Source organism: Ipomoea nil, unplaced genomic scaffold (assembly GCF_001879475.1).
Source record: "Ipomoea nil cultivar Tokyo-kokei standard unplaced genomic scaffold, Asagao_1.1 scaffold1562, whole genome shotgun sequence".
NCBI classification, from domain to species: domain Eukaryota; kingdom Viridiplantae; phylum Streptophyta; class Magnoliopsida; order Solanales; family Convolvulaceae; genus Ipomoea; species Ipomoea nil.
The window spans coordinates 2,375,131-2,401,706 of NW_017617990.1; the positions used below are offsets into that span (position 1 = coordinate 2,375,131).

Genomic DNA, 26,576 nt, shown 5'->3' on the forward strand with positions numbered 1-26,576 from the left:
AGATATTATAATTTTGATTAATGAAGGGTAAATAGTGTCATTTTTGTGATTTAGTAAAGATTAAAAAAATTAAAAAAAAAAATTTAAAAGGCTAAAGCTTATTTTCAAATGTTATTTAGGCTAGCGTTTCAAAATAAACTACTATTTTAAATTTCTCATATTTTAGTGAACAAAGCTGAGCTTATAGCTTATTTTTATTTTAAAATAAGTTATAAAAATAAGCTCTACCAAACGGAGCCAAAAACTTAAGCTTTAAAATTTAGAAATAGAAAAAGATGGTAAAATCTTATTCATTTTCTTCAAACAGAGATATGAAGATGGACAATCTAATCACTACAGAGAGAGTTCATCCTGCAATTAGTTTCAGACAGACACAACATTCCAAAGCAGAAATCTTAGCAATGAAAAAGGTAAAAGACAGGCAAGCATAAAGAGAGGAGAAGAAGATGAAATCCATTCAAACTGGCTCCTGGCTTGTTAGATTCAAGCTGAAATCCCAAAGTTTCTTCGCCAACTCTGCATCGGTAGCAAGCGAGCTCGGCTGTGAAATGTTGCTGTCACAAAAGTACTCGCCGCTTAGCCCTTCAACCTGTGGATGCAATGCGACATAGCACGTAGTTGCAGCGCCCTAGATATGATCAACGAGAAACCACGTTAAGAAAAGATTCAATCGAGATCCTATTCGTTGGTTGAATCCAGAGTCGTTATTCTTCAACGAAGGATCGAAAGACAAGACGCACCTGTGGGATGTTTTTTATGACGTATTTCCCAATCCAGTTAACAATCCCTGTGAGGAGTTGAAACCATTTGTTTTTTATGGCATTACTATTTTTGAGCATATATAATATAATATATAAATATAAATGTGCAATCCAACTGTCAGCTTATGCTTTTAGTTCTTCTGAGGTTCAAAACCTCGAGGGCACTTCCCTTGCAGATATCGTAGCAATAAGAAAAAAACAAATCTTACGAGAGGCTTCTAAGGTTTACCATCGAAGAAACCATTATGACGCAGAAGATTGGTGGCGATTGCTCCAGGATGAAGTGAATTTGCAGTTACCCGTGCTCGTTCTTCCTATACTCAGAGAAAGACGGGAACTTAGAGACAATGTAATGGAAATTCCTTACATGACAAACGCACTCACAGAAAAACGACATTTTCACTTTTGGTCCCATGACTACTACAGATTTCCTTATTTGGCCAGCATTGTCGCCTTTTTCTCCTATCAGTTGTCTATTGTTTCTCCTAGCGTCTATCATCATTTAAAACAATTCTCGACTTCCCATTTCCTTTTCGGGAGAAATGTGAACAAGGGTCATTAACAAAAGTATACCAAAACGATACACAAAGTATTGGTAATATATCTATGCATTAGTTACTTCATAGCGTTTAGTAATAGTATTACCATCAAGCGCCTTGCAAGTTCAGTAGCGTGCAATATGTTGGCGAGCTTCGATTGCCCATAAGCATATATTCTATTATAACTGGAATGACACAAAACGGAAAAGATAAAATAACTTGGGAGTTGAAAGGACAGAATCCAATACCAGATGATTCTAGGTGAAAAGTAAAAGAAAGAAAAAGTTAACTTAGAATATCATCATTGCCTACCTTTTTTCATCATTAATTTTGTTGAAACGAATTCCTTCACTGTATGGTAATTGATGCGCATTCGATGAAACATTAACAATCCTTCCTTCTTTGCGGCACTCATAAGCTGTCCGTTTCATCTTTTCCAACAATAGATTCGTCAAAAGAAAATGACCTGCACAAACCGCTCTTAAAATTGTATTATGCATTTATGCTCGATTGAAAGGTCCTCGTACCAGGTGATATGTTTTCTACAATTTGCTAGTTTAAATATGTAAACCAAATGTCAAACGTTAACTCACTTACCAACGTGATTAGTTGCAAATTGCAACTCTAAGTTGTCTTGTGAGAGTATGAATGGCGTAGCCATAACCCCTGCATTATTACTTCGAAAACCAAAATCATTGTTATCGTTTTTATGGGGAAACATAAGCATCTCGATAACTCCAATCAATGGTTAAATGTTGTATGATTGCCTTACATGAGGAGGTTCAAGGGCAAACCCGAGGCGTTATATTCTGACACGAACTTCCTAACAGACGCCAGGGAGCTAAGATCCAATTCCATGACATTGACTTTAGCATTAGGAGTCTCTTTAACTATTCTTCTTGCAACTGCTCTACCGCTTTCTAGATTGCGAACTGCCATAATTACATGTACGCCACGCAAGGCTAGGACACGGGCAGTCTCTGCTCCAATGCCGCTCGAGGCTCCTGAAATATGCAGACAACAAGGACCAATATTAGACTCGAATATGGGGTTTGGCTGGTAACCAGAGCCCACGCTACTGAAAATTTTCCTATTATATATTCATTGTCTGCCTCGTTTCGTGAAAATCAGAAAGTGCAAATATCCAAATGACAACCAGTGAAAAGTCAGGACCTTTGAACATCTACATTGATAAGGCTCACAAGAACCATCTTCCCTAGTTCTGAGATTCTAGGCATGAAAGACTTCATCCATTTTAAGTCACCAAGAACACAAAAATCAGGACACCATGATATACTCCCCAAAACTGAGGCCACTGATACATACATACATATGTCAAAGAAGAATACTAAACAAATGTATGCACAGCTAAGTTGGTTCTTGAGTGGTAGATTGTGGACAAAAGCACATGATAGAGCCATAACTCTCACAGAGTCACAGTGTGGGAGTTACAGCTAGTGTGGTATTGTGGTGGGCTTCCTCCCACCACGGGTCCACTATCTTGTCGGGCCGAAGTGTGAAGGCCCCGAGGATCAGCCATATTTCTCACACTGTGGGAGTTACAGCTAATGTGGTGGGCTTTAGCCTTCAGGCACTGATCCTCCCACCATGGGTCCACTATCTTGTCGGGCCAGAGTGTGAAGGCCCTGAGGATCGAGCCATATCTCTCATAGTGTGGGAGTTACAACTAATGTGGTGGGCTTCAGCCACTGGTCCTCCTACCATGGGTCCACTATATCTTGTTAGGCTGGAGTGTGAAGGCCCTAAGAGAATTTCACATTTTCTGGACAAGAATACTAAACAAATAATAACACTAGAAAGAAACTATGATTCATTAACTGTCTTGCAATTACTTCTTCTAGGTATATGAAAGTCTAAAACCACCATTCAAGAGTCTTTTCTCTTTCTTCATTTTGCTCCTCACTAATAAAATCAACCTCTAGCTTGTAAAGACCTTTCCTTTTTCCCTTTTTTTTTTTTTTTTTTTCTTCCAGGAAAAGAAAACATTATCTACCATATTGTATGAACATAACAAGGATCAAAGAAAAAAAAATTTCTTTGCCCATCACCTAAACCCCTGATCATTGCATACAATAAGTTGAGCAAAATAACAGAAGATAGTAAAAATTAATGAGACAACTCATAAGTGGAAATTGGAACACTTACAATAAGATACAGAAAACCCAGAAAGTAAAAATTAAGTACACAGAAGACAAGAAAGAATTAAGGGACCTGTAACAATGGCAATGAGGTCAGTTCCATCAATCCCTTCGGTAACTTCTTCGGCTGTTGATGAAGCTGAGAACCCAGATTCCCCTTTTATCCCAAAAATCCACATTTCTTGTTTCTGAGAAAATTGATCACGAATCAAACTACGTATTCAACACTGTGAACTACGTTGTGGCTTCATCTATACGACATTGTTGCCGAGCAGTTTTGCTTTTTATTGGGGGAAAAAAGGCGGCTTTTTTCTAGAAGAAATTGCACATTGGGTCCTCGAACTTTGAGATTTGTTCGAAATTAGTTCGAAGGTTTAAGGTTATAGAAACTTCTTGAACGCATGCCGGCCCACACTTCCCCTCCCCACGCCGAGAAATCGGTGGCCGGCAACCATGCAAGGGTTTTGTGGCAGCATGAGAGAAATATAAACTTTTAAAAAATGTTTTGAGTTTTACGGATTTTTTTTTTCTTTTTTGAGGATATCTATGCAGATTGCAGAAGATAGATTGCCTCAACAGAGAGAAGAAAAGAGAAAAATCCAAACATATATAACTATATAAGCAAGCTCTAGTGCAAATAGAGGTAATGATTTGTGTGAAAATTGTGTAGAATGTGTCTTTTTAGTCACGAGTGGTCATTATTTAGAGGTGTATATTAAGTAAATCGGTAAAAGATCACAAGAAATTAAATTAATAGGGGTGATTATAGTTCTGTTTGAACTGAATCAAAAATTGTAACAATCGAACTGAAATTGGAGAGATGGTTACGGTTTGTTGGAACTTTTGTTCTGATTCTGATTTATTAAAATCGGGAAATAGAATAGTTAGTTTTGATTCTGAACTGGGAAATTTTTTTTTAAAAATGAATTTGGACTACTCTAAAAATGAAAAATAGAATTTATTTTTATAGAGAGTTCGAACTAGAGGTTCAAAGTGAAATCACACTGAATTAACCATTCAAAATTAGAATCGAATCGCGGTTATATCTATAAACTAGCATAGATTGTCTATAACTGATCGGCTCAATCAAAAAGTCCAATAATCCACTCCTGTTAAAAGTCAAATTTGTTACATTGTAGTTACCAAATCATTTGTCTAATCAACTTGACTGTAATTGTCCCAAACAATAAAATTAAACAGTGTGGAGACAGTTGAAATCTACAGACTTCGAGTAGAGCTTTTGTTTTGTGACGATTCATGAAAAGTTGAAAATTGGTTTTATGATGAATTTCACAGCCATTTGAATGTATGGAACTATGAAACAGTAGTAAATGGAATGCAATTATCAAGAATTTTATTTTTTGGTATATCTAGCACCAAGCCTGAGTTGCATGACATTCTTTTAAATGTTGTTGCAGTCTGGATTTTATCCTTCTAAAAAAGGATTGACACGTTGTTGGAGATACTTACAACTGTCGTAAAGTAGAGCTATTATTTTTTTTTTGATTGGTCAATCTGACTATGCTCGAGATATGAAAGTGGATATTCTTAAAAAGGATTGCACCCCAATGGTTTACACGTTCCCTAAGATGCTTACGACTGCCAGCAAATAATTGGTCAATTTAACTATGATTGGGATGCAAAAGTGGATATTTTGAAAAGCATTGCACCTAAATGGTTTACACATTCCTCAAAATTCTTACACCATGTCAGCAAAGTAGAGCTATTAACTTTTTTTGATTGGTCAATCTAAGTTATCTAACTATGATTGGGATGTGAAAGTGAATATTATGAAAATCGATTGCACCTAAATGGTTTACACATTCTCCAAGATACTTACAACTGTCAGCAAAGTAGAGTTATTAACTCTTATTTATTGTTCAATTTAACTATGCTTGAGATGTGAAAGTGGATTGATACACACCCAAGGGAATGGGTGGTTTACTCACGCAAAAAAAAAAGGTAATCAAAACAAGATTGGAAAGCAAGAAATCTGGACAGCAAATCAGGCAAATCAAACAATCAACACACTGATCAAGGGACAAGCTTAAATCATGCAACCTGACAGAAATAAATCAGCTTCTCAATTATCTCCCTTTACTATATTTATTTTATGCATTGCATTATAAATTGTAACCTCCTCAAGAGAGGAGGGCATCCAATAATCTTCCTTAGTCTTTAAGCTTTAGTAGCTAGGCAAGAGGCTAAAACTCTTGTGGGGCAAGAGCCTAAAACTCTTGTTGGGGAAAGTCTTATGACTTCCTATTTCTTTTCTTTAGTTTCTAGTCAATAAAAATACCTCCATTCTTTTTTCTAACATGGATATTCTAAAAAAAAATTGCACCTCAATAATTTACACGTTCTCCAGAGATGCTTATGACCAGGCCCTCTTTGAATTGGTCAATCTAGCTATGCCCAGGCCCTGGGGATTGATACAAGTTACTTTTTTACATCATACACCCTAAATTAGCACAAAAGTTATGAATTTAGCTAAAACAATTCCTTGGGGACATGAAACTAGGAGTACTACATATGATGAACAAACAAACCTGCACTCTCCTAAGCTCATTCAACTGTTAGACGAAAGTCAGGAGAGCCTGTGAGAGCTTTATCATCCTCTGCTGGGGAGAAATTCCAATGCTGCTGATGATCCTTCTCTTTGCTCAACGCCCGCCAATCGTCGATGTGTACCAATCTCTCTGAACATGAACTTGGGAGTAGTCTGTGGTTTAGAATCTCTAAAATCTTCCCAGATTTCCCCAGAAGCAAAATGGCAAAGCGGACTCGAGTCTCCCTCTCTTTGATGCTGCCCTGGTGGCATAGCATGAATATAACTCGGGGAATGTTGGTGAGACATGCCCCTACTATACCTGTTATCATGTCAGACAGTCTGTGGAACATCATGGTATTGTTGTTCTGAGGTTGTTCGTTTTCGTTTGTTAGCAGAAGAGCTTGGCATGTTCTGTACATGGAGTTAGCTGCAAGGATCTTTGCAGGCCACTTTGAAGGGGATTCTGCAAAGCAAATCGTTACGTCTTTCTGTTTGTATTCCAAGTATCTCTGCTTAGCTTCCTCAGAAAGGGCTTTGAGAACAGATTGTGGGCTGTCTTTTCCCATCTTTTGGAGGTCCAAATCGAGCCATTTATAGTGCAGATCGACGCCAATCCATACCATCTGTGCAGCCTTTCTGAGGTTAGTCAAGTCTCCATTTGCATCGAGCTTGTCCTCGAGAAATCTCATGTACAAAACCGCCTCGTTTACACACGATTTCAGCTCTTTGCTCAAACCGGGGTCGTTTCCAGAGAGGGCAATGGCAATGCTGGCGAGTGTGACAACGGGGAGAGCCCAGCAGTTGGGAGGTTCTTCAGAGTCTAGTGAAGGGATATGGTCATAGTCGAAATGGTTCACTCCCATGAACCCTTTCGTTGGGCACCAATTCTGCAGAAATTTGATGAGATTCTTCGGTTGCCTCTTTTTCTCCGTCTTGATCCAGTGGTCACTCACATCAAAGTTGCTCTCCATCATGAAATCTTGCAGTGTTTCCTCCCCTTCGAGATGCAAAACGTAACGACTAAGATCTGGCTTCGATTCGGGCTCTGAATCATGGCTTTCTATAGAGTTCGTGTCTCGTTTGATCAATCTCCTAAGGCCTATTAGCAACCAACTTACCCAGAAAAGAGAAACCATCCTAACCAGCTTGCTTAGACACACTGTTCCAATTTGCATCCAAATGCAGAAATCCAACAGATTTTCCTTTGCATTGTGTGCAAATTTTCTGACAAATCGACCTCGTTTTCTCAGGTCTAAAGGGGACTCTTTCCACAGAACCAAACTCCTGATCCAATAGTCCTCAACCTTAACCTTGTAATGGCAGGCTTTAGTGACTTTTTTCGGGCAACGAAAATTAATGGACTTGAACCACCTAAACCCCGGGGCGATTGTGCCTACTACTATTGCCACTGTCTGAGCCACAAGAATCAAAGTGGTAGACCACTTGTAATCAGACTCTCCAGTGCAGAACTCAAACGTCCCGGGCAGCATATACGAACGAAGCATGGCTTCAGCACATATGACCGTGCTGAGAAGGCAAAACGCACCCGAAGCAGTGCAGGTTACTAACCGGCTAGCCACGAATTGAGGGCTACAAGTGTGTGCCATCATCCAATATTTCATCAGCTCATCTTTCAGTTTCTCGGGCCTAAACTCGCCATGCCCGAGGCAACACTCTTTCTGTGCTAACTTGTACTTCTTGCTGTACTTCAAATCGAAATACGACCTCGTTGTGGGAACTGTAAGAGCCGAGGAAATCAACAGCAGAAACAGGATGAGCATGATTAAGATAACTGCAGCATGCTCTTTCCAGAATGTGTAAATCACACCGGTTCCCAATTGGATCCCAATGTTTACTATGACAGTAACTACAAAAATCCCCAAAGCCACAATGTTCATCATCAGCTCTTTGTACTCCATGGCTGCTAGAGAAGGCATCGAGTTAGACATTAGCGTGCAGATCAAAACGCCACTGGTGAGTTTCGCTAGCTGATCCTGGTGGCGTGGCATCGAGGAGTTGAGATCGACGGATAATTTGGTGGCAACTGCAATGATGGCTAAGGTTGTGGCATTGAGGGAGAAGAATTTGCAAGGGAACCAGAATTTCCTGTGGCGTAAGCCGTGGAAGACATCAGTAGCCATGGCTGCAGCACAGGCTGCAGATGCTACTGCTACATAGATTCCAATCCATGGCATCGGCTCGCTGTACCGAGATTCATCCAGGTTGCCATCCACAGTGCAGCCCTGTGGCATCTTTTCTGCAGAGAGATCAAGATTGTTCAATCTGATTCCTAGGATTTCTGGGCATGAATGATTTTACTGGGTTCAGAAAGGGTTTCTAGGCAACTTTTCTGCAGAGTGATCAAGATTGTTCAATCTGATTCTTGAATGATATCCTAGGATTTCTGGGCATGAATGATTCTAGTTTCTGGGCATCTTTTCTTCAGAGTGATCAAGAATTCAAGATTGTTCAATCTGATTCTTGATTGATATCCTGGGATTACTGTTATGCATATTGATTGTAGAGGAAGCAGGTTTACCAATAATTTTTCTGGGCAAGAATGATTTTACTGGGATCAGAAAGGTGAGATGTCAACAACAGATAATGTCATGGCTGATGTTTTATTGCTGAGGCTGCTGGGACATGATTGGTCCTATGTTATTTGACTTTACAACACCATTTTTAAATGCCATGATTGAAGCAAATTTTATTCACTGGTTAGAAATATTCTTACCATGATAAGTTATTTGACTTTAAAACACCATTTTTAAATCCCATGACATGGTCAGCTGGTCATTTTGGGGCTGGCATCTTTGACTGCAGTGTTTAAGTCTACAACATCCTAGAGTCTCTGTGGGCCATAATCCACATTGTAATATGGACGATCACTGATAAATGTTTATTTTATTTTTGGGATAAGAGTCAAATAGGTCACTCAACTGCACACAAAATTGCAATTAGGCCATTGAACTAAAAAAGAATGCAATTGAGCCATTGAACAACATAAAAACATGCAATTTAGCCCAAAATGACCTGTTGACCTGTTGTAGCAAGTTACCCATTTTTAATTAATTTTTAAAAATAATTTTTAATTTTTAATAAATAATTAATTAAATTAAAATTAAAAAAAAAAAAAACAGAAAACAGAAACAGCCGGCCGTTTCTGTTTTTTTTTTTTTTTTTTTTTTTAAATTATTTATTAAAAATTATTTTTAAAATTTAATTAAAAAATAGGTAACTTGCTACAATAAGTAAACAAGTCATTTTGGGCTAAATTGCATGTTTTTGTGTTGTTCAATGGCGCAATTGCATTCTTTTTTAGTTCAGTGGCCTAATTGTATTTGTGTGTGCAGTTGAGTGGCCTATTTGACCCTTATTCCTTTATTTTTTAAACTTAGGTGTCTCAGGTTTGTCGGACTAATCTTGAGCTTACAACACCTCGCGCCTAGAGTTGAGTTACTGCGGAAGTAAATTGCGAGTCTGGCAACGCACAAAGGATCCAAATAATGAACCTTCAGTACACAAAAAAATAACATTCAAAAAATAAACATTTAGGGCTCGATTACTAACGGAAACCGTTTTATGTTTTTTAATTTTTCAATTTTCATTCTCTGTTTTCTGTTTAGAAAACTTGTTTATTAACACTTATTTTTTAAAATTTATTTTTTTAGATTAACCTATAAAATTAACAAAAGTTTAATTTTGAGTGATTTTTAGACCTTATATTTAAAATATTTAAGATATATTTAATTTGGTTTAAATAGAATAAATATAATTTTTACTTTTAACTCTAATATATGTAAGATTTTTACCTTTGATATCTGAATCAAATTTATATATGTATATAATATATATAACTAAAAATACCCGAACCAATAACCTATTAAGTTCACCTAAAATTTAGTTCAAATAATATTAATATTTTTGAGTTAATATTTAAAATTTTTTTTTTGATATATTCATTTGAATGACATGTATATAGATATATAATTGTTACTTGAATTCTAATATATATGTAAAATTTCAATATCTGATATCCGGACCAAATGTATATTACGTTATAGCATAACTAAAAATATCTAAACCAATAATCAATTGAGTTCAATTAAAATATAAAACTTTGTATAGAGTTAAATTTTTAATTTTGATAATGTGAATAATGTCTAACTTTAAACGTAAGCAATTAAGTTATGTTTAAATAAGTAATGCAAGTAGAAAAGATAAAAGATGGTGATAAGTAAAAGAAGATGATAATGAATGTAATCATAGTAATTAATAAATATGTAAATAGATAATGGTAAAAATGTGGTTATAGTGACGTATAATCAAATAGATTATAAATTATTTTATTTTCCATTTAGAATACAATTTTTAATAGTTTTACAATTGAAAAGTTATTTCCTCTTTCAAAATGAAAAATCCTATTAGTAAATATGTTTTTTATTTTTTATTCTCCAATTCTCTAATTTTCCAAAAACCTGTAGAAATTTTTCAGTTAGTAAACGGCTCTTAATGTATTAAAAATAAATCTTCAATATACTAAAATGTAAACTATGGTCCATGGTATAATAATTGAGCTAGCATTCAACATGTTACCCTTTTCTTCTCTATTATTGCTTACACTGGAGCTGGGGCAACTTTTACTTGTTCGACTAATTTAAAACAATGTTAGATAAGAAAATTGGGGCTGCGAAGACAAGTTAATACTTTTGAGTTTAAGGTGCAATTTTTTACTATGATACCATAAATACTCTCCATTTGGGGTTTACAAATTTTTTTTTTTAAAAATTATTTAATATGATGACTCAATACATAAGTTCTTTTTTCCTCTTGCAACCATCAAGAAAAGTACGCCATATTGAAGCATTTGGAGGGAAAGGCATACTGGCAATGAATTTTTCAGCTTCTGCAACATGACCATACCTAGCCAACAAATCAACAACAATCAAATAGTGATCCATTTCTGGTTCAAACCCATATTTCGCTTTCATTTCCCCAAACAGAGCCATCCCTTGTTCAATAAACCCAACATGTCTGCAAGCTGAGAGGATTGCCATGAATGCCATCTTATCAGGCTTAATGCCCTCCCCAGTCATCTCGTCGAATTTCCTTATCGCTTCGTGGGCATAGCCGTGCAGGCCGAGGGATGAAATCATAGCTGTCCACGAAAAGACATTCCTTTTGGTGGTGTTGTTAAATACCTTTGTTGCACTGTCGAGGCTCCCACATTTCGCGTACATGTCAATCATGATGTTGCAGACGAATGTGTCGCAGGAGCTGAAATCGTTCTTGATGAGTAGACCATGAAGAGAGCTGCCCAGGCCGAGGTTGCAGAGTCTGGTGCAGCTGCTGAGGAGGCTGACGTATGTGTAATTGTCGAGAGAGACTCGAGCTCTCCTCATGTGTCCAAAGAGTTCAAAAGCCTCTTTGTGATCACTGTTTCGAGAGCAAGCTGCGATCAGAATGTTCCAAGATCTAGTGTCGGGGTCCTCGAGTGTGGAAAATAACTCCAGAGTCTTGTTATACTCGCCAATTCTGTTGTATATCCCAGCTACCACATTTGTGGAGACAACATCAAGCGGCATGTCATTAACAGCTACGAAGCGTAAGGCGTCAGTTATCAAACCATTTTTGGCATACCCGCTTATAAGAGAGCTTGATGCATAAGAATGCTCGAGGTAACCCGTCTTTACCAACCACGAGTGAAGCTGGAGTAATTCTACCACTGATGACGCTTTGATAACAATAGAAAATGAGAAGCCATTCGGATAAAAACCCAGGCGGATCATCTCTCGCAACAGCAAAATGGATTCAGGAGAGCCTCTATTCGAGTATCCCAGCATCAATGTGTTCCAAGAAACTAAACTCTTTTCACATATTTCATTAAAACAGCGACGTGCTTCTTCCAATTTATCGAATTTGACATAAAATTCCGTCAAAGCACTGCCCACGTACACATCATTTTCAAGCTTCTTCTTGATAACTTGTGCATGCAAAGCTTCTCCACATGACAGATTCTGCAGCCTAGAGCAGGAGTGAAGAGCACTAACAAATGTTATTTCATTCGGGGAGAATCCATTAGCATATATTTCCAAGAAAGCACCCAATGCTTTGTCTGGTGTATCACTCTTTGCCATTGCACCAATCACTGTGTTCCATGAAACAATGTCCTTAATTGCCATCTCCTCAAACATTTTCTTTGCAGTGTGAGCACCAGAGCATTTGGCATACATGTTAACCAGAGAATTCTTAACAGAAACTGCATTATCCAATCCATACTTCACTGCAACTGTGTGAACTTGCTCTCCTAATTCCATATCATGTATCCCGAGGCAACCAGATAGAAGGCCCACAAATGTGTACTCAGACAAATCCGTTCCACTCCTGAGTATTTCAACAAACATAGTCATCGACGTTTCAACAAATCCATGTTGTCCAAGCAATAGAATCATAGAATTCCATGTAACCAAGTTCTTTTCAGGCATGCTATCAAAAATCTGGCAGGCCTCGTGTAAACACCCGCACCTCCCAAGCATAGCCAACAGTGCAGTCCCTACAGTAGCATCAGTGTTAAGCAATGATGTCTTCTCAATCAGTGCATGCAATTGCACCACTTGATAATGATCCAAGAACTCACATGACAACAGCCCCCCGAAAGTAAACTGAGTGGGCTTAAATCCACACCTCCTCATCTCAGAAAACAGTCCCCAAGCCTCTTGTACATTCCCATCTCGACAATAGGCAGCAATCATCGTGTTGAAAGACACAGCATTTCTAAACGGCATTTCCTCAAACAGTTCCCGAGCAACATGTACATTACCAAAAAGAACATACTTCGACAGTATATTGTTGAAAGGGAAAACGGGCTGTGTTGGTGTAGAGCCAACCTTGATGGTGAGCGCATGAAGAGACTTAGTTCTGCAAAGTGAATGAATTTGAACCCATGTTGAAGGTTCTTGAAGTAGTTGTGTGCCTTCAAGGTGTTTGACATTTTCTCCATGATAAATACAGTTCTCTATAGAGGTTGAAAGGTGGAATTTTGGAGTAACGCGTAAATGGATTTTGATGGTGGAAAGATTTGGAGTGATGGAAGCCAATGAGATTGGCTTTCTCATGCATTCATGTCCTCTAAGTTGTCACTGGCTTCACGCATAGTCAGGTCATATAGGTGAACCAATATTATTTTGGTGCAAACTGGAATAGCAATTTCAACTACAAAGTACTAGACGTCTAGACTGACTGGCAGACACTTTGATTTCAGCCACTCAAATAGCCCTGCATAATAAACAAAGATTAAAGTGAAATTGCCAAAAATTAGCCATGCTAAAGAAATGCAAAATTTTCTATAACTTCAAACTTATCATGCAGAATTTGAATAGTTTAGAACAGAGTGTTGAGCATATAATATATATAAACATAAATGTACAATTGCTTAGGCTTTTAGTTGAGAATCAAAGGTATACTAACAAGTAACAATCAGACTAACATCAGTATTAATTTATTCCTTCAAATATGCCTTCAAAGTTCAACCTCTTCAAAGGTATACTAACAATTAACAATCAGACTCATAAGCATGACAAAATTAAAATAAAAACACATTTAATACAGCTAATTTAATTTCAAAACACATTCGATAGTTCAATACAGTGATATACAACTATATAATGATATACACTGACATTAAAATTAAAATTAATAAATCACCTGTGGTTGGACTGGTTGCCTAGGAAGCTTCATTGGAGGCAGAGGCAGTGGGAGACTGGCGGTGGAGGGAGAGGCCGGAGTGGGCGACCGCCGATGGAGGGAGAGGCCGGAGTGGGCGACCGGCGGTGGAGGCAGAGGATGGAGTGGGCGACCGGCGGTGGAGGCAGAGGCTGGAGTGGGCGACCGGCGGTGGAGTGGGCAACGGCGAGGGAGTTAGGGACTAGGGTTGGCACTTCGCGACTTTGGCTTGGAACGGCGATGAGTCTGGTACACTGGTGCCTGCTAAACTACTTTAAAATTATAAAATTAATCCTCCTCTAAAATTTTTTGAATAATTATAAAACTTATTCAGTATTTTTTTTTTTTTTTTTTAAATTCTCAACCATTGATAGATCTAATGAAGGCTTAAAAGTTAAAATCACCCGCATGGGCAGCTTAACTGGTCACCGAGGTGAAACTTTGAAAGAATTACCAGAGATTGAGTCTCACCAGCGGCAGTGTGGGAGTAACCTCTCAAAGGGGGTTCATGTTCAGTTGAGTTACCATGATTTACATCCTCCCAAATGCTCAAAGGGGGTTCATGTTCAGTTGAGTTACCATGATTTACATCCTCCCAAATGCTCTGTTGAGTTACCATGATTTACATCATCCCAAATGCTCTGTTGGGTCGGGGTGGTTTATGTTCAGTTGAGTTACCGGGGTGTAGGGGACCCTTAGAAAGAATGAAAGCTTAAAATCAGTCATCACTTTATATAGAAGTACTCTTATCTTATTTGATCTTTTATATGCTGTTCAGTTGAGTTACCATGATTTACATCCTCCCAAATGCTCTGTTGGATTGGGGTGGTTCATGTTCAGTTGAGTTACCATGATTTACATCCTCCCAAATGCTCTGTTGGGTCGGGGTGTAGGGGACCCTTAGGAAGAATGAAAGCTTAAAATCAGTCATCACTTTATATAGAAGTACTTTTATCTTATTTGATCTTTCCCTTATTTTATGCCGTCAAAACGGGCTTTTCTACCCCGTCCCGCCAAAAGGACGGGGCGGGCTCGTGTTTAAAAAACCTGTATAAAAAATAGACATTTTTGCCCGCGCCTAGCTCGCGGACTAACCCGCCAGCCTACCTTTTTATTTTTAAATTTTTTTTTTTGTAAAGTCTAAATCCTAATCCTAATCATAAATGGCTAAATTCCTAAAATAAAAATTAAAAACAAAACTGAAAGTCTGAAACTAAAAGCCCTAAGCAGAACTCCCTATTCCCAAAATCAGTTTTGCGATTCGTTTCTCCATCGCCAACCCTGTCGTCTGTGACACTGCGGTTTGCCGGCCACGAAAGCGACGTTGCGGTTGCCGCCGCATCCGGCATCACAGCCGGCCAGTCGACCACGAGTCACCAATTCACCACGACTAGCAGTCCAGCCATCCAGCAGCGAGCTAGCGAGCAACAAGATTCTCCGAAGTCTGAAAACTACATTGCAGGTATTTATTTTCCTTTTTTTTTCCTTTCTCGTTCATTTAATTAATTTTATAGTATACATATGAATGATATGATTAGTAGTTTACATTATTACATATGAATATATTATATATGATTACAAACAACAGTGTACTGATTTGTTTTTATTTTTATTTTTATTTTTTTTTATTATAAAAAAAATAGAGTACTGATTTTGTAATTTAGACATTTACTGCACGTTTGGTTCACGGAATGAATTTTGAGGTAATAGGAATGCTATTCCATAAGGAATGGAATAGGCAAGGAATAGAATATGAATTGTATTCTATTGTTTGGTTCGCGGAAGGAATAGACTTTAGGAATTATATTACAGTGTTTGGTTGATTTAAGGAATAGAAATGAAATATGTTTTAAAAGACATAAATACCCTTATAAAAATATGTGATGGCGGTGGCGGTGGCGGTGGCGGTGGCGGTGGCGGTGGCGGTGGCGGTGGCGGTGGCGGTGGCGCTGGGGTGGCGGCGGTGGTGCTGGGGTGGTAGTGGTGGCGGTGGCGGTGGCAGTGGTGGTGACGGTTGTGGCAGTGGTGGTGGTGACGGTGACGGTTGTGGCAGTGGTGGTAGGGGCGGCGACGGTTGTGGCGGTGGTGGTGGTGGAGGTGCTGCTGCTGGGTGGTGGTTTTGGTGGCGGTGGTGGTGGTGCCGGGGTGGTAGTGGTAGTGGTAGTGGTGGCAGTGGCAGTGGTGGGGGCGGCGACGGTTGTGGCGATGGTGGTGGTGGGGGCGACGGCGGCGGTGATGGTGGTGGTGGTGGCGGCGGCGGCGATGATGGTGATGGTGGTGGTGGCGATGACGGTAGTGAAATAGGATAAATTTATATATAGGATAAAAAAATTAGGTTAAAGAAATGGGTAAAAAAGAAAATAGAGTCTAAAATCTATTCCTGAGCATTCAGTAATAGGCTAATACCAAGGGGCCCCTAGTAATAGCTATTACCTTATTTGAGGTAATAGGCTATTATCAGGAATATTATTCCTGTAATATTACCAGGAATATTATTCCTGGTAATAGAAATGGTTATCAAACAAAGGAATATGCCTATTACTGGGAATGCTATGCCATTCCCGGCCTATTCCGTGAACCAAACGGGCCATTAGTGTATATAATTACTGATTTAGTGTATTGTGTCATTTGTACTGATTTAGTAATTTAGTGTATATAATATTATAATTACTGATTTCGTGTGTACTGCTCCGTCTGCATAGACTGCTCGTGATGGATTCTGTTTCTTTGAACCAAACTAATGATACCATTGCCGATGATGTTGTTGATGGAATGCCGGGATTGGATAGTTCTACAAAGAAAGGTAAGTCTAAAAAACTTACCTCTGATGTGTGGACTTTTTTTACAAAGATTCCAATTGGTGAAGATGATATTCAAATGCCAAAATGCAATGGTTGTTTAAAATAATTTAAAGCTTGGGGGGAAAGAATATGGAACTTCTACATTAAAGAGACACAAAGACATATGTAGGATGTTAAAGTATCATGATGTTAGCCAATTGTTTGTTAATAATGAAGGCAGACTTGCATCTAGGAAAGTAGATCCAAATGTTGCTAGGGAGTTGTTAGCTTCTGCAGTCATCAAACATGATTTACCATTTTCATTTGTTGAATATGATGGTATTAGAAAATGGCAAAAGTATTTGAATCCCAATGTGCATTGTATCTCTAGAAACACACTTGTGTCTGGCATTACCAAACTCTACTTTCAAGAAAAAAGAGAAGCTTAAACAAGTGTTGGCAAATCTCAAAAACAAAATTTGTTTAACTTCTGATGTATGGACTGCATGCACTAGTGAGTGAAATATTTGCTTAACTGGGCACTTTGTTGATGGGAATTGGAAATTGAATAGCAAGATATTTTGCTTTGCTAAGATGCCCCCACCACACACATGATGTGAATTAGCTGCAAAAATATTTGAATTTTTGAAGAATTGGGGAATTGAAAGAAATGTGTTCTCTTTGACATTAGATAATGCATCTTGTAGTGATAGTATGCAAAATATTTTAAATGAGCAATTAGCTTTGCATGATAGTTTGTTGTGTGATGGAGATTTTTCCACATTCGTTGTTCAGCCCATATATTAAATCTCATTGTTCAAGATGGATTGAAAGTGGTTAATTTAACTTTGCATAAAATTAGGGAGTCTGTCAAATATGTGAAAGGTTCTGAGGGTAGGATGAAGAAGTTTGAAGAATGTATAAGTGCAGTTGGTAACATTGATACTAGTATTAGTTTGAGATTGGATGTGGTTACTAAGTGAAACTCCACATATTTAACGTTGGAAAGTGCTATCAAGCACAAAAGGACATTTGTTTCTCTTCAATTGAATGATAGACATTATAAATTTTGCCCTTCAAATGAAGAATCGAAAAAAGGTGAGAAAATATGTGAGTTTCTTGAGCCATTTTATGAGGTGACAAATTTGATTTCTGATTCTTCCTATCCTACCTCAAATCTATATTTTATACAAGTTTGGAAGATTGAAAGTATGTTGAAAGAAAATATGGATAATGAAGATGTCTTGATAAGTGGAATGTGTAAAAAGATGTTTGACAAATTTGATAAATATTGGAGTGACTATAGCCTAGTGCTTGAGCTATTTTTTTATCCAAGGATAAAGCTTGTAACATTGGAGCATTTATATGAGGAGGTTCAAAGTGACCAACTAAACTTAAAGAAATGAGTTCACATTTGAAGACAAAGTTGAACAAGCTTTTTAGTGCTTATGCGGATATTATTACTCCACCTCCTTCCCAACCACGATTTTCTCAAGTCACATCTTCAAGTATGCAAAGTGAAAGTTTTGGTAAAAGTCAAAGAAAAAGAGCATTTGAAGTAAGTATTTTAATTAACACTTCAATTTTTTTTTTTTTTTGAATGCTACTAGCTCTATTACATTGTAGTATCTGTTCATATACTTTCTCAACCTACTGAAACACAAAGAGCTAATAACGCCTCCACTGAGGCTCGAACTTACAACCTTCCAAATGGAAGTCCAACCCGGGTAAATTAACACTTCAATTTATATATATATTTTTTCTATATTTGCATTTGTGATTGTGATAACATGTTTAATGTTTTAAATTTTAATTTCTAAGTTCTAACTAATGTAGGCAATTAAGAAGTATGAGAGTCGAACTGTTAAGACTGTTGGAAAGTCAGAATTGGAAATTTATTTGGAGGAGCCAAAACTTGAATATGCATACTATGAGGATTTGAATATCTTGGATTATTGGAAAGAACGTATGCATAGATATCCTGCACTTGCATTGATGGCACGAGATGTTTTGGCTATCCCAATTACTATTGTTGCATTGGAGTCGGCATTTTCTATTGGTACTCGTGTGCTCACCAAGTATAGGAGTTATACTTTGCCTGAAAAAGTGCAAGCTCTTATTTGCACTACAATTGGTTGCATGGTTATGCTATTGGTAAGTTATTATGTTTGTTTACAAAATAATGAAATATTAGATTATATTTTAGGTAATTGATATTTTGGTGTATTGTAATTGAATTTTTAACTCTCTTTTATGTTGAATTTTATGTAGATACTGAAGAAAGTTCAAGTGCAACATCAAATTTGTCATTTGAAGATTCAAATGTTGTGGATCTTGTTGATGACAATGATAAAAATAAAGATGAAGATGATCTGAATGTTGGAAGTTTGAATGATGTAATGGACATATGAATTTATGAACTTATGTAGTTAATTAGTTATGTTTTGTACTTTTGTGGACTTTGAACTTTGAATGTTTGGTTTATGAACTTATGTAGTATGGTGTATTGACTATTTGGACTCTATGGACTATGGTGTCATTGTTGTCATGAAGATGAAGTAATTTGTGTTATTTACTTATTTTTAATGATTTGTGAACTTTTTACAACTATGTATAAAATTATAAATATATAATGTATGTTATAACTTATAAACTTATAATATATTTCAATATTTGAGTAGTTTTTAAATTTATTAGATATGTGATGGATAAGTGTTTTAAGTAGATAACAATTAAGTTATTTACATAGACACATTAGAGTTTAGACTTTAGGGACACATAGTAAATAAATATTAAAAAATGGCAGGCTTTGGCTGGGCCCGTGGGCTTAAGGGGCGTGCTACCTGTGACAACCCAAAAATAATTTTTCCAAATTCTATTTTATAAAAATCCAAATAGCTATTTTTACTGTTTCAAAAAATTTATTTCGAAAATGGTGTTTGAATTAAATATTTTAATTTGAGTAACACCAAGCTTTATCCTACTTCGAAAATCCTAAGTTCCGGGTACATTTATGTACAAAGTTTTGACCAAAAAAGTCAATCTGAGTGAAACCAGAAAGGAACATGTGAAACCTAAATCAAAGTGTTTTAACTAGAAACTATTTCTAGAAAATCTATTTTTGCCCCAAGTTATCCAAAATCACTTTTTAGAATTTGGTCCATGACGCAAGGTGAACCAAGATACATTCTCAAACTTTGTCTGATCCTAGTAGAAAGCAAGCCAAATTCCTCTTTTTCCCTCCACCAATCATTGGCTCCTATCTAGGGTTTTGAACCCGTATATATAAAACACTATTCCACTGCATTTCTCCTTGATCCCATTACTTGCCTCTTCACTCCTTAGCCATCTGATAGACAAGAAGAAGAAGTTACAGTAAGTTATTTTGCTTCCATCTCCTTCATCCATTCATCCTTTGCCTCCCATCTCTGAGATTGCCTTAAGCTTAGTATGTACCTATGTTTGTTTGAGGAAATAGGTGGTGAAGGTGTTAGCATCTGAGAAAGAAAGGAAAGGGATCCACACAAAGAAGAAGAAGAAGCTGAGGTATAAACCATGGATTCCCAAGTTATATTTTGACTCTGTGAATTGCTAGAATGAGAATTAGATGTGTAGAAATGCTAGATAAATGTTATTGTTGAGCTATTTGTGTGTTGTTGGTGATCTATGTTTGATTTATTGAGGTTTAGGAGTGTTGGTTTGCATCTGAGATGTCTACAGGTGAAAAAGAAGAAGGCTCTGGTGCACCAGATGGCCTCACGGTACTAGCCTACGGACCTCCTCGAGGTTCGTCAGCTAGCACCATAGAGCAACGGCTCCAGGGGACGGATCTCGGCAAGATCTGTCGCCCAGGGTCGCCGCTTGGTGGAGCTAAGTGGCAGGGTTTCCCAAGCCCCGTTACCAAGCTCCGCCCGCCCAAAGGTGATTCTGGCCCGACCCTTTGTAGCCCAGCTACGTGTCGTTCGGACCGGGACTCATGGGCCCTTGAGGCTTGGACACTCGGGCTCATTATGACGCACTAGTAGAAGTTAGTTTCGTTTTTATTTGGAGTTAGAATGCATGATTTACAATTAGAATTGTTGAGGATGAGTTCTCTGTTGTTGTTGTTTGTGAAGTTTATCAGTAAATGAAAGTGAAGCATATGAGTATTTATAATTGATCGAGAAGCATGTCTAAATACTTGATAGTATTTGTTGAGAAGTTTAACTAAGTATTTGAGAGTTTGGCATGATTAATGCATGATTTCCCTATTTCACAGTAAATGGTTTTGCTAGCAAATGAGTATGTTTTGAGTTGAGAAGCATGATCAATACTTGTTAAGTTTTTAATGAGGAGATTTGTTAAGTGTATGAGACTTTTAGCATGAAGCAAGTGCATGATTTTCCAAGTTTTATAGTGAATGAGAATGCAAAGCTATTGTTTCACAGTAAAGAGCATGTTAGTAGATTTCATCAAGTAAAGTGCATTATTGGCTCTAAGTAAGCCTTAAGCTATTTTTAAAACCTATATCTATTTTGGAAAATCACTATCTAGTTTGCATAGAGAAGATTGCATGATATTTGATTTCCAAAACATGAGAAAGAGAGGTTGTTTGAGATTTATGTGCATGAGCTTGCATAAGTAAGCACTACAAGAAAAATCGTGATTCGCGATGGAAAAATTCCGTCGCAAATCACGTTTTGCGACGAAATTTTTCATTTTCGTGACGGAATCCATTCCGTAGTCTCAAGGCTTGTCGTATTTCAATTCGTGACGAAATTAATCCATCGCGAACGATGGCGACAGAAAATGGTGACGGAATTGTTCGTCGTGAAGTAGGCGACGAAAGTCATTCTGTCGTGAAGTAGGCGACGGAAGTCATTCCGTCGCGATTTTGGCAACAAAAATGTTTCTTTCTGTCGTCATTGCGTGAAAAAAATAATCCGTCGCAAAACTCATATTTCGTTGCATATTTCTGTCGTGAAAGATAACGACGGAAATAATTACTATCGCGAATTCGTCGCTAACGTTTCCGTTGCAAATTTTTTATTCTGTCATGAAATTTCATCGTAAAAAATGACGAAACAAATTGTCGTCGCTATTCAGTCGCAAACTTTTCCGTTGCAAATTTTGTCTTCCGTCGCACAAATTCGTCGTAAGAAAACGACAGAACAAATTTCTGTAGCAATTCCTTCGCTAGATTTTTCGTCGCAAAATTTGTTTTCCGTCACAAAATTTTGTCGTAAAATAATAACAGAACTAATCAATGTCGTGATTCCGTTGCGTTTTGGATGACAAAAATCATTTCGTCGTCATAATTACAGTAAATATTCCATCGCTAAAATTATATTTCATCGCAATTTTGCTAAATTATTATTTTAATATTTTTGTAATTGTTATTATTTTGTTAAAATTCTAATATTTGTATTTAAAATGTTAATGTCCAAACTAAAATACAATATAATATGTTGTACTCATTACCAAATAAATGTATAAACAACAATATAGTAATTCATAAAAGAAAAATTAAATCACGGTGAATTTGGTCGTGATGAGGGTGATGATGAAGTACCATCTCTCTCACTCTGAAGAGCATTTAATTTTTGCTTCATAAGAACCATAGAAACCTTCAAATTCTCAATCTCATCTAGGACCTTTGTAGAATTAGCATTCTCTGATTGTTGCGAGGTTGATTCTATATTATCCGATGTGATAGCATTTATTGGTCTACGAATGAATGTACCATATGAGCCAAGTCCATAAACTTTTTTTTTTAATCATGTCTGCCAACTGCATCATAGTACAATTGACTCTCATCTACTTCTTCTCCATTTTGTGTTAATATCTTCCGTTGCAATGCAATTTGTTCCTGCAAAAATTTAAAAAATTAGTACAATTTTATAAAAAATCATATACATTCAAGCAAAATCAAGATTAAACTTATATGGATTTGTTTGTCTTTTTCAACTATAAATGTTTGACCATCATGTTGTTTGGTATGTGTATGCTTGAATAATTCAAAATATGATGGACGACGACCAAGTTGCTTCTCCTAAAAATTAGTTAAAATAGAAACAAAATAAAATAAAAATTAAAACAAATAAGATTATAATATATAATAAAAGTATTTCAAACATCAACTCAATAAGCAGAATATAATATAATCACATTGTTTTTATCACAATAGTGAAAATAAAAGTTTCTATCAACATAAAAATATATAAATATTATTTTAAAATGAATGAAATTTAGTAAAAATATTCAGCAGAGTTTCCTTTATAAATAGAACTATCTCCCATATAGAACACAAACATTAACTCAATAGAGACAATAAAATTAAATCACAATGATTTTATCATAATAGTGTCAATACAAATTTCTACCAACAAAATAGCACATAATTATTATATAAAACAAACAAAATTTCGATAAAAAAATCAGCATAGTTTCCTGTATAAATAAAACTATCTCTCTGCTTAATATATAATATAACATCTCAAACATCAACTCAATAGGTACAATAAAATAAAATCACCAGAAGTTCATCGTAATAATATCAATAAAAGTTTTTACCAACACAATAATGCATAATTCAAACAATCCAAAGAGAATCACTTATAACTTAAACAATTCGAATGAACTTACAAGTTGAATGGCAATTTTGGAATGAGGTGTTGATCCTGTGGTATGCGTAGATTGAGCAACTCCATCTAAAACACCCCCACGTCTATTTCTCTTACCTAATTTTGATTTTTACTTACTGTCTTCATAATTCCAAAAATCATTCCACTTTGCCCATATTTCTTCGTTGATATAGGAAGGTCTTGACTTGTTCTTCATTTTGCTTATATAATCAGCATATCTTCTTTTTTCCATCACTTCCCAAACACTATACACTAAATCTGTTTTAGCAACACTACAATCAAAATGCTTCTGCAATACACAATATAAGTAATATTAAGCATTAAAAGCTAGACATGTAAACAAAAGAATTTTTAGATATTAAAATATTACTTTGAACTCTTCCCAATAAAAGTTAATTGTATCATCACTAAGTTGCGCCCATGCATAGCCATTGGGATTTGTTCGTTCCTGGAATAGCTTAGTAATCGTTCTAGCGCAAACATCAGAGTGAGTCAACCTATATAATAAAGGAAATTCATAGTTTAAAAGAAGTAACATATATTCAAATTTGAAATATCATTTTAATTTAATTAACTTACATCTTGCCCTGAACATCAATCGATACACGTCCGTTATGTGTTATATTATCAACCCGATGATTTTGTTGCTTTGAAACATCTTCCCATGCTCTTTGATCATTAGTATCTATGGATGGCGTGGTTGGTATGGAAGAAGATAATGGTGTCGATGTTGATATTGGGATTGATTCTGATTCTGATGCAGCAAGGGTCGATGCTAATGCAGGGTTCGATGTTGATGTAGGGGTTGATGTTGATGCAGGTACTGGTGGAACAGGTACATATAAAAGTCTAGCTCCGCGTCCACGTCTTCCACGTCCCGTAACCATCTTTCCTGCCAAAATATGAAAGATCTCATATGTTAGTGTTTCAAATAAGATATATTTAGGCATCATTTATGAATCATGCTATTACTTCAACTCTAATTATCATCATCATTCTCCTCATCATCATCATAACAATCATCATTTTCATCTTCATTAGTTGATGAACTAGAATCAAATTCAGGCTCATCACTTTCCTCTTCATCATTATCTGAATTCTCATTGGGAATGTCACCATACTCAACATTTTCATCATTTAATCTAACAAAAGAATCTTCATCTACAGTGCTTAAAATTTGAGTGCTTTCAACTTCTTTTTTTGAAAGGCAATATATTTCGGCGGAACATTTTCCTTTCTCAAAGACTTCATCCATCCCTGAGGTTGAACTTTACAGACAACTAACCAATCAACTTTGTCTTGTTTCATACTAGGGTACGGCACAAAACAAACTTGAGTGGCTTGACTTGCTAAAATAAATGGCTCAAATTTATTAAACCTTTTCCATTGATTTATTTCAACCAAATTATACTTGTTATGCACCTTAACTCCAACATTAGGAGTTGGATCGAACCAATCACATTTGAACAAGATAGTGCGCTTAATTGGCAAAGCAGTATACTCAATTTCTAATATTTCTATCAGCTCACCATAGTAATCACCACATGTACTACTTATACAAACACCAATATTCATTGTTGATATATTCTCACCATGTGACTCTGTGTGAAATCTATACCCGTTAACAAAATATACATGATAATATTTTACAGTTCTCAATGGCTACTTAGACAAATCACATATATACTTGTTTTGTATTTTGTTTTGACGTGTCTGCACCATTGTAAAAGTTATATTATATAACAAATTAAAAATGTAATTAATTTTTTTTTGTCCAAATATAATACATAAAAATTTAACAAAGAGAGAATACAATTCAAAAGTTAATTTAAAAGTGTCATTTTTCGTTAATATTTAAATACAAAATTATTCACCAAAATTTCGATGTCAATTTTTCTAAAATTTTATTTTCAATTACAATGAAGACCAATCTATGAAATAAAAATAATAATAATTATCAAGCATAAAAAAAGGGCCCTAGCCAGGACCGACCCTGAGTGTGCGTGTATGTGTGCTTATTTATATATATATATATATATATATATATATATATATATATATATATATATATATATAGCAACACGAAATCTAATACGAAAGTTAGAATAGGTAAATGTTTAGTAAAAATTTTAAATATAAAATAAAAATAATTATTTTCGATATAATCAAAATGAGTATTTAAAAAATTGATTAATCAATTATTCATATTAATTGTTTAACCAAATTAAACAACTATAATAGTGATTAAAAATACATCAAAATTGACTGATAAGCTACCTTTGTTACTAAACATGAACTTCATCATTTAATTTGTACAAACCAAACATATCTATGTAAATATCTATGATCTTTTGAGGCCAAACCAATTATTTACACGATGTTGAAAACAAGATAGTAGGAAACAAAGTCTCATTATATATATACACTTTTGGGGGGGGGGGGGGGGTAAGGATACACTTATTTTTAATTGTTAAGCTAACTACGAATTTGAGAATTTCAATGTAATATCTTGTTAATCCGGCTTCAGTTTTGCATATGATTTTAATACTATAATGTTACTATCATTAGGGTATAAAACAAATATCCCATGATCAGAGACCAATGATATCACATTTTATATTAATGTTGTACCATACCAATATTAGGTACTTGAAATTGTACTAACTAAATATTTACCAATAATAATTTTAGATTTAAAGATGCAATATAATTTTAAATTTCTTTATAAATTTAAATTTTTACACTTATATACCATGCTTTTAAAATTTTCATAAATTTTGGTCGAATTCCTTAAAAAAAAACTACAACTTTTAATTGAAATATTTATTTCAACAAATATTAAAAATAATTTAAAAATTTAAAATAATTTTAATTTATCTTATAAAATATCTCAAAATATCACTAGGAATATATTAGTCTTCGTTATGGACAGTGACATTGTAGAAAAGAGGGAGCGATCATTCGGCCATTGACGATTCCATCGCCATAGAGAGACAGACATATAGGGCGTTGCATTTTCTGTTGCCAATGTGTCAACATATTGGCGACAGAATTGATTTTGTCGTCGCATTCTGTAGCAAAAAAAAAAAAAATTACTTTAAAAAATAAAATATTTCAGTGACGGAAAGAACAACCGTCGTAAGTTCCATTGCCAACTTCAAAAGTCACATCTATCTTTGCGGCAAACATCACAACTAAATTATTTTCTGTTACTGATTCCATCGCCATAGTGCGACAGACATATAGGGCGTCGCATTTTCTGTCGCATATGTGTTAACATATTGACGACATAATTGATTTTTTCGTCGCATTCTGTAGCAAAAATAAACTGTACTTTAAAAAAATTATTATTTCAATGACGGAATGAACGGTCGTCGTATGTTCCGTCGCCAATCTCAAACGTCAAATCTACCGTTGCGCCAAACATCACAACATAATTAA

At 35.9% G+C, this 26,576-nt stretch overlaps 3 protein-coding genes across 3 annotated transcripts; all 3 read right to left on the bottom strand.

Moving 5' to 3' along the window:
* Positions 1-266: 266 nt before the first annotated feature.
* On the bottom strand, positions 267-3,956 carry LOC109189699 (short-chain dehydrogenase TIC 32, chloroplastic-like). Its single transcript, XM_019340310.1, has 8 exons — positions 3,533-3,956; positions 2,073-2,304; positions 1,898-1,977; positions 1,613-1,766; positions 1,407-1,485; positions 991-1,075; positions 741-787; positions 267-628 (listed from the first exon to the last, which is right to left on the bottom strand). Exons 1-8 carry the CDS (start codon positions 3,636-3,638, stop codon positions 458-460), a joined length of 954 nt encoding a protein of 317 aa, XP_019195855.1. The 5' UTR covers positions 3,639-3,956; the 3' UTR covers positions 267-457.
* A 2,068-nt stretch (positions 3,957-6,024) lies between these two features.
* LOC109189715 lies at positions 6,025-8,262 on the bottom strand. The gene has a single exon (XM_019340325.1). The coding sequence runs from the start codon at positions 8,260-8,262 to the stop codon at positions 6,025-6,027; it is 2,238 nt and encodes a 745-aa protein (XP_019195870.1).
* A 2,462-nt stretch (positions 8,263-10,724) lies between these two features.
* Positions 10,725-13,955, bottom strand: LOC109189773 (pentatricopeptide repeat-containing protein At3g58590). The gene is made up of 2 exons (XM_019340391.1): positions 13,715-13,955; positions 10,725-13,285 (listed from the first exon to the last, which is right to left on the bottom strand). The coding sequence occupies exon 2, from the start codon at positions 13,123-13,125 to the stop codon at positions 10,816-10,818; it is 2,310 nt and encodes a 769-aa protein (XP_019195936.1). The 5' UTR covers positions 13,126-13,285; positions 13,715-13,955; the 3' UTR covers positions 10,725-10,815.
* Positions 13,956-26,576: the final 12,621 nt, after the last annotated feature.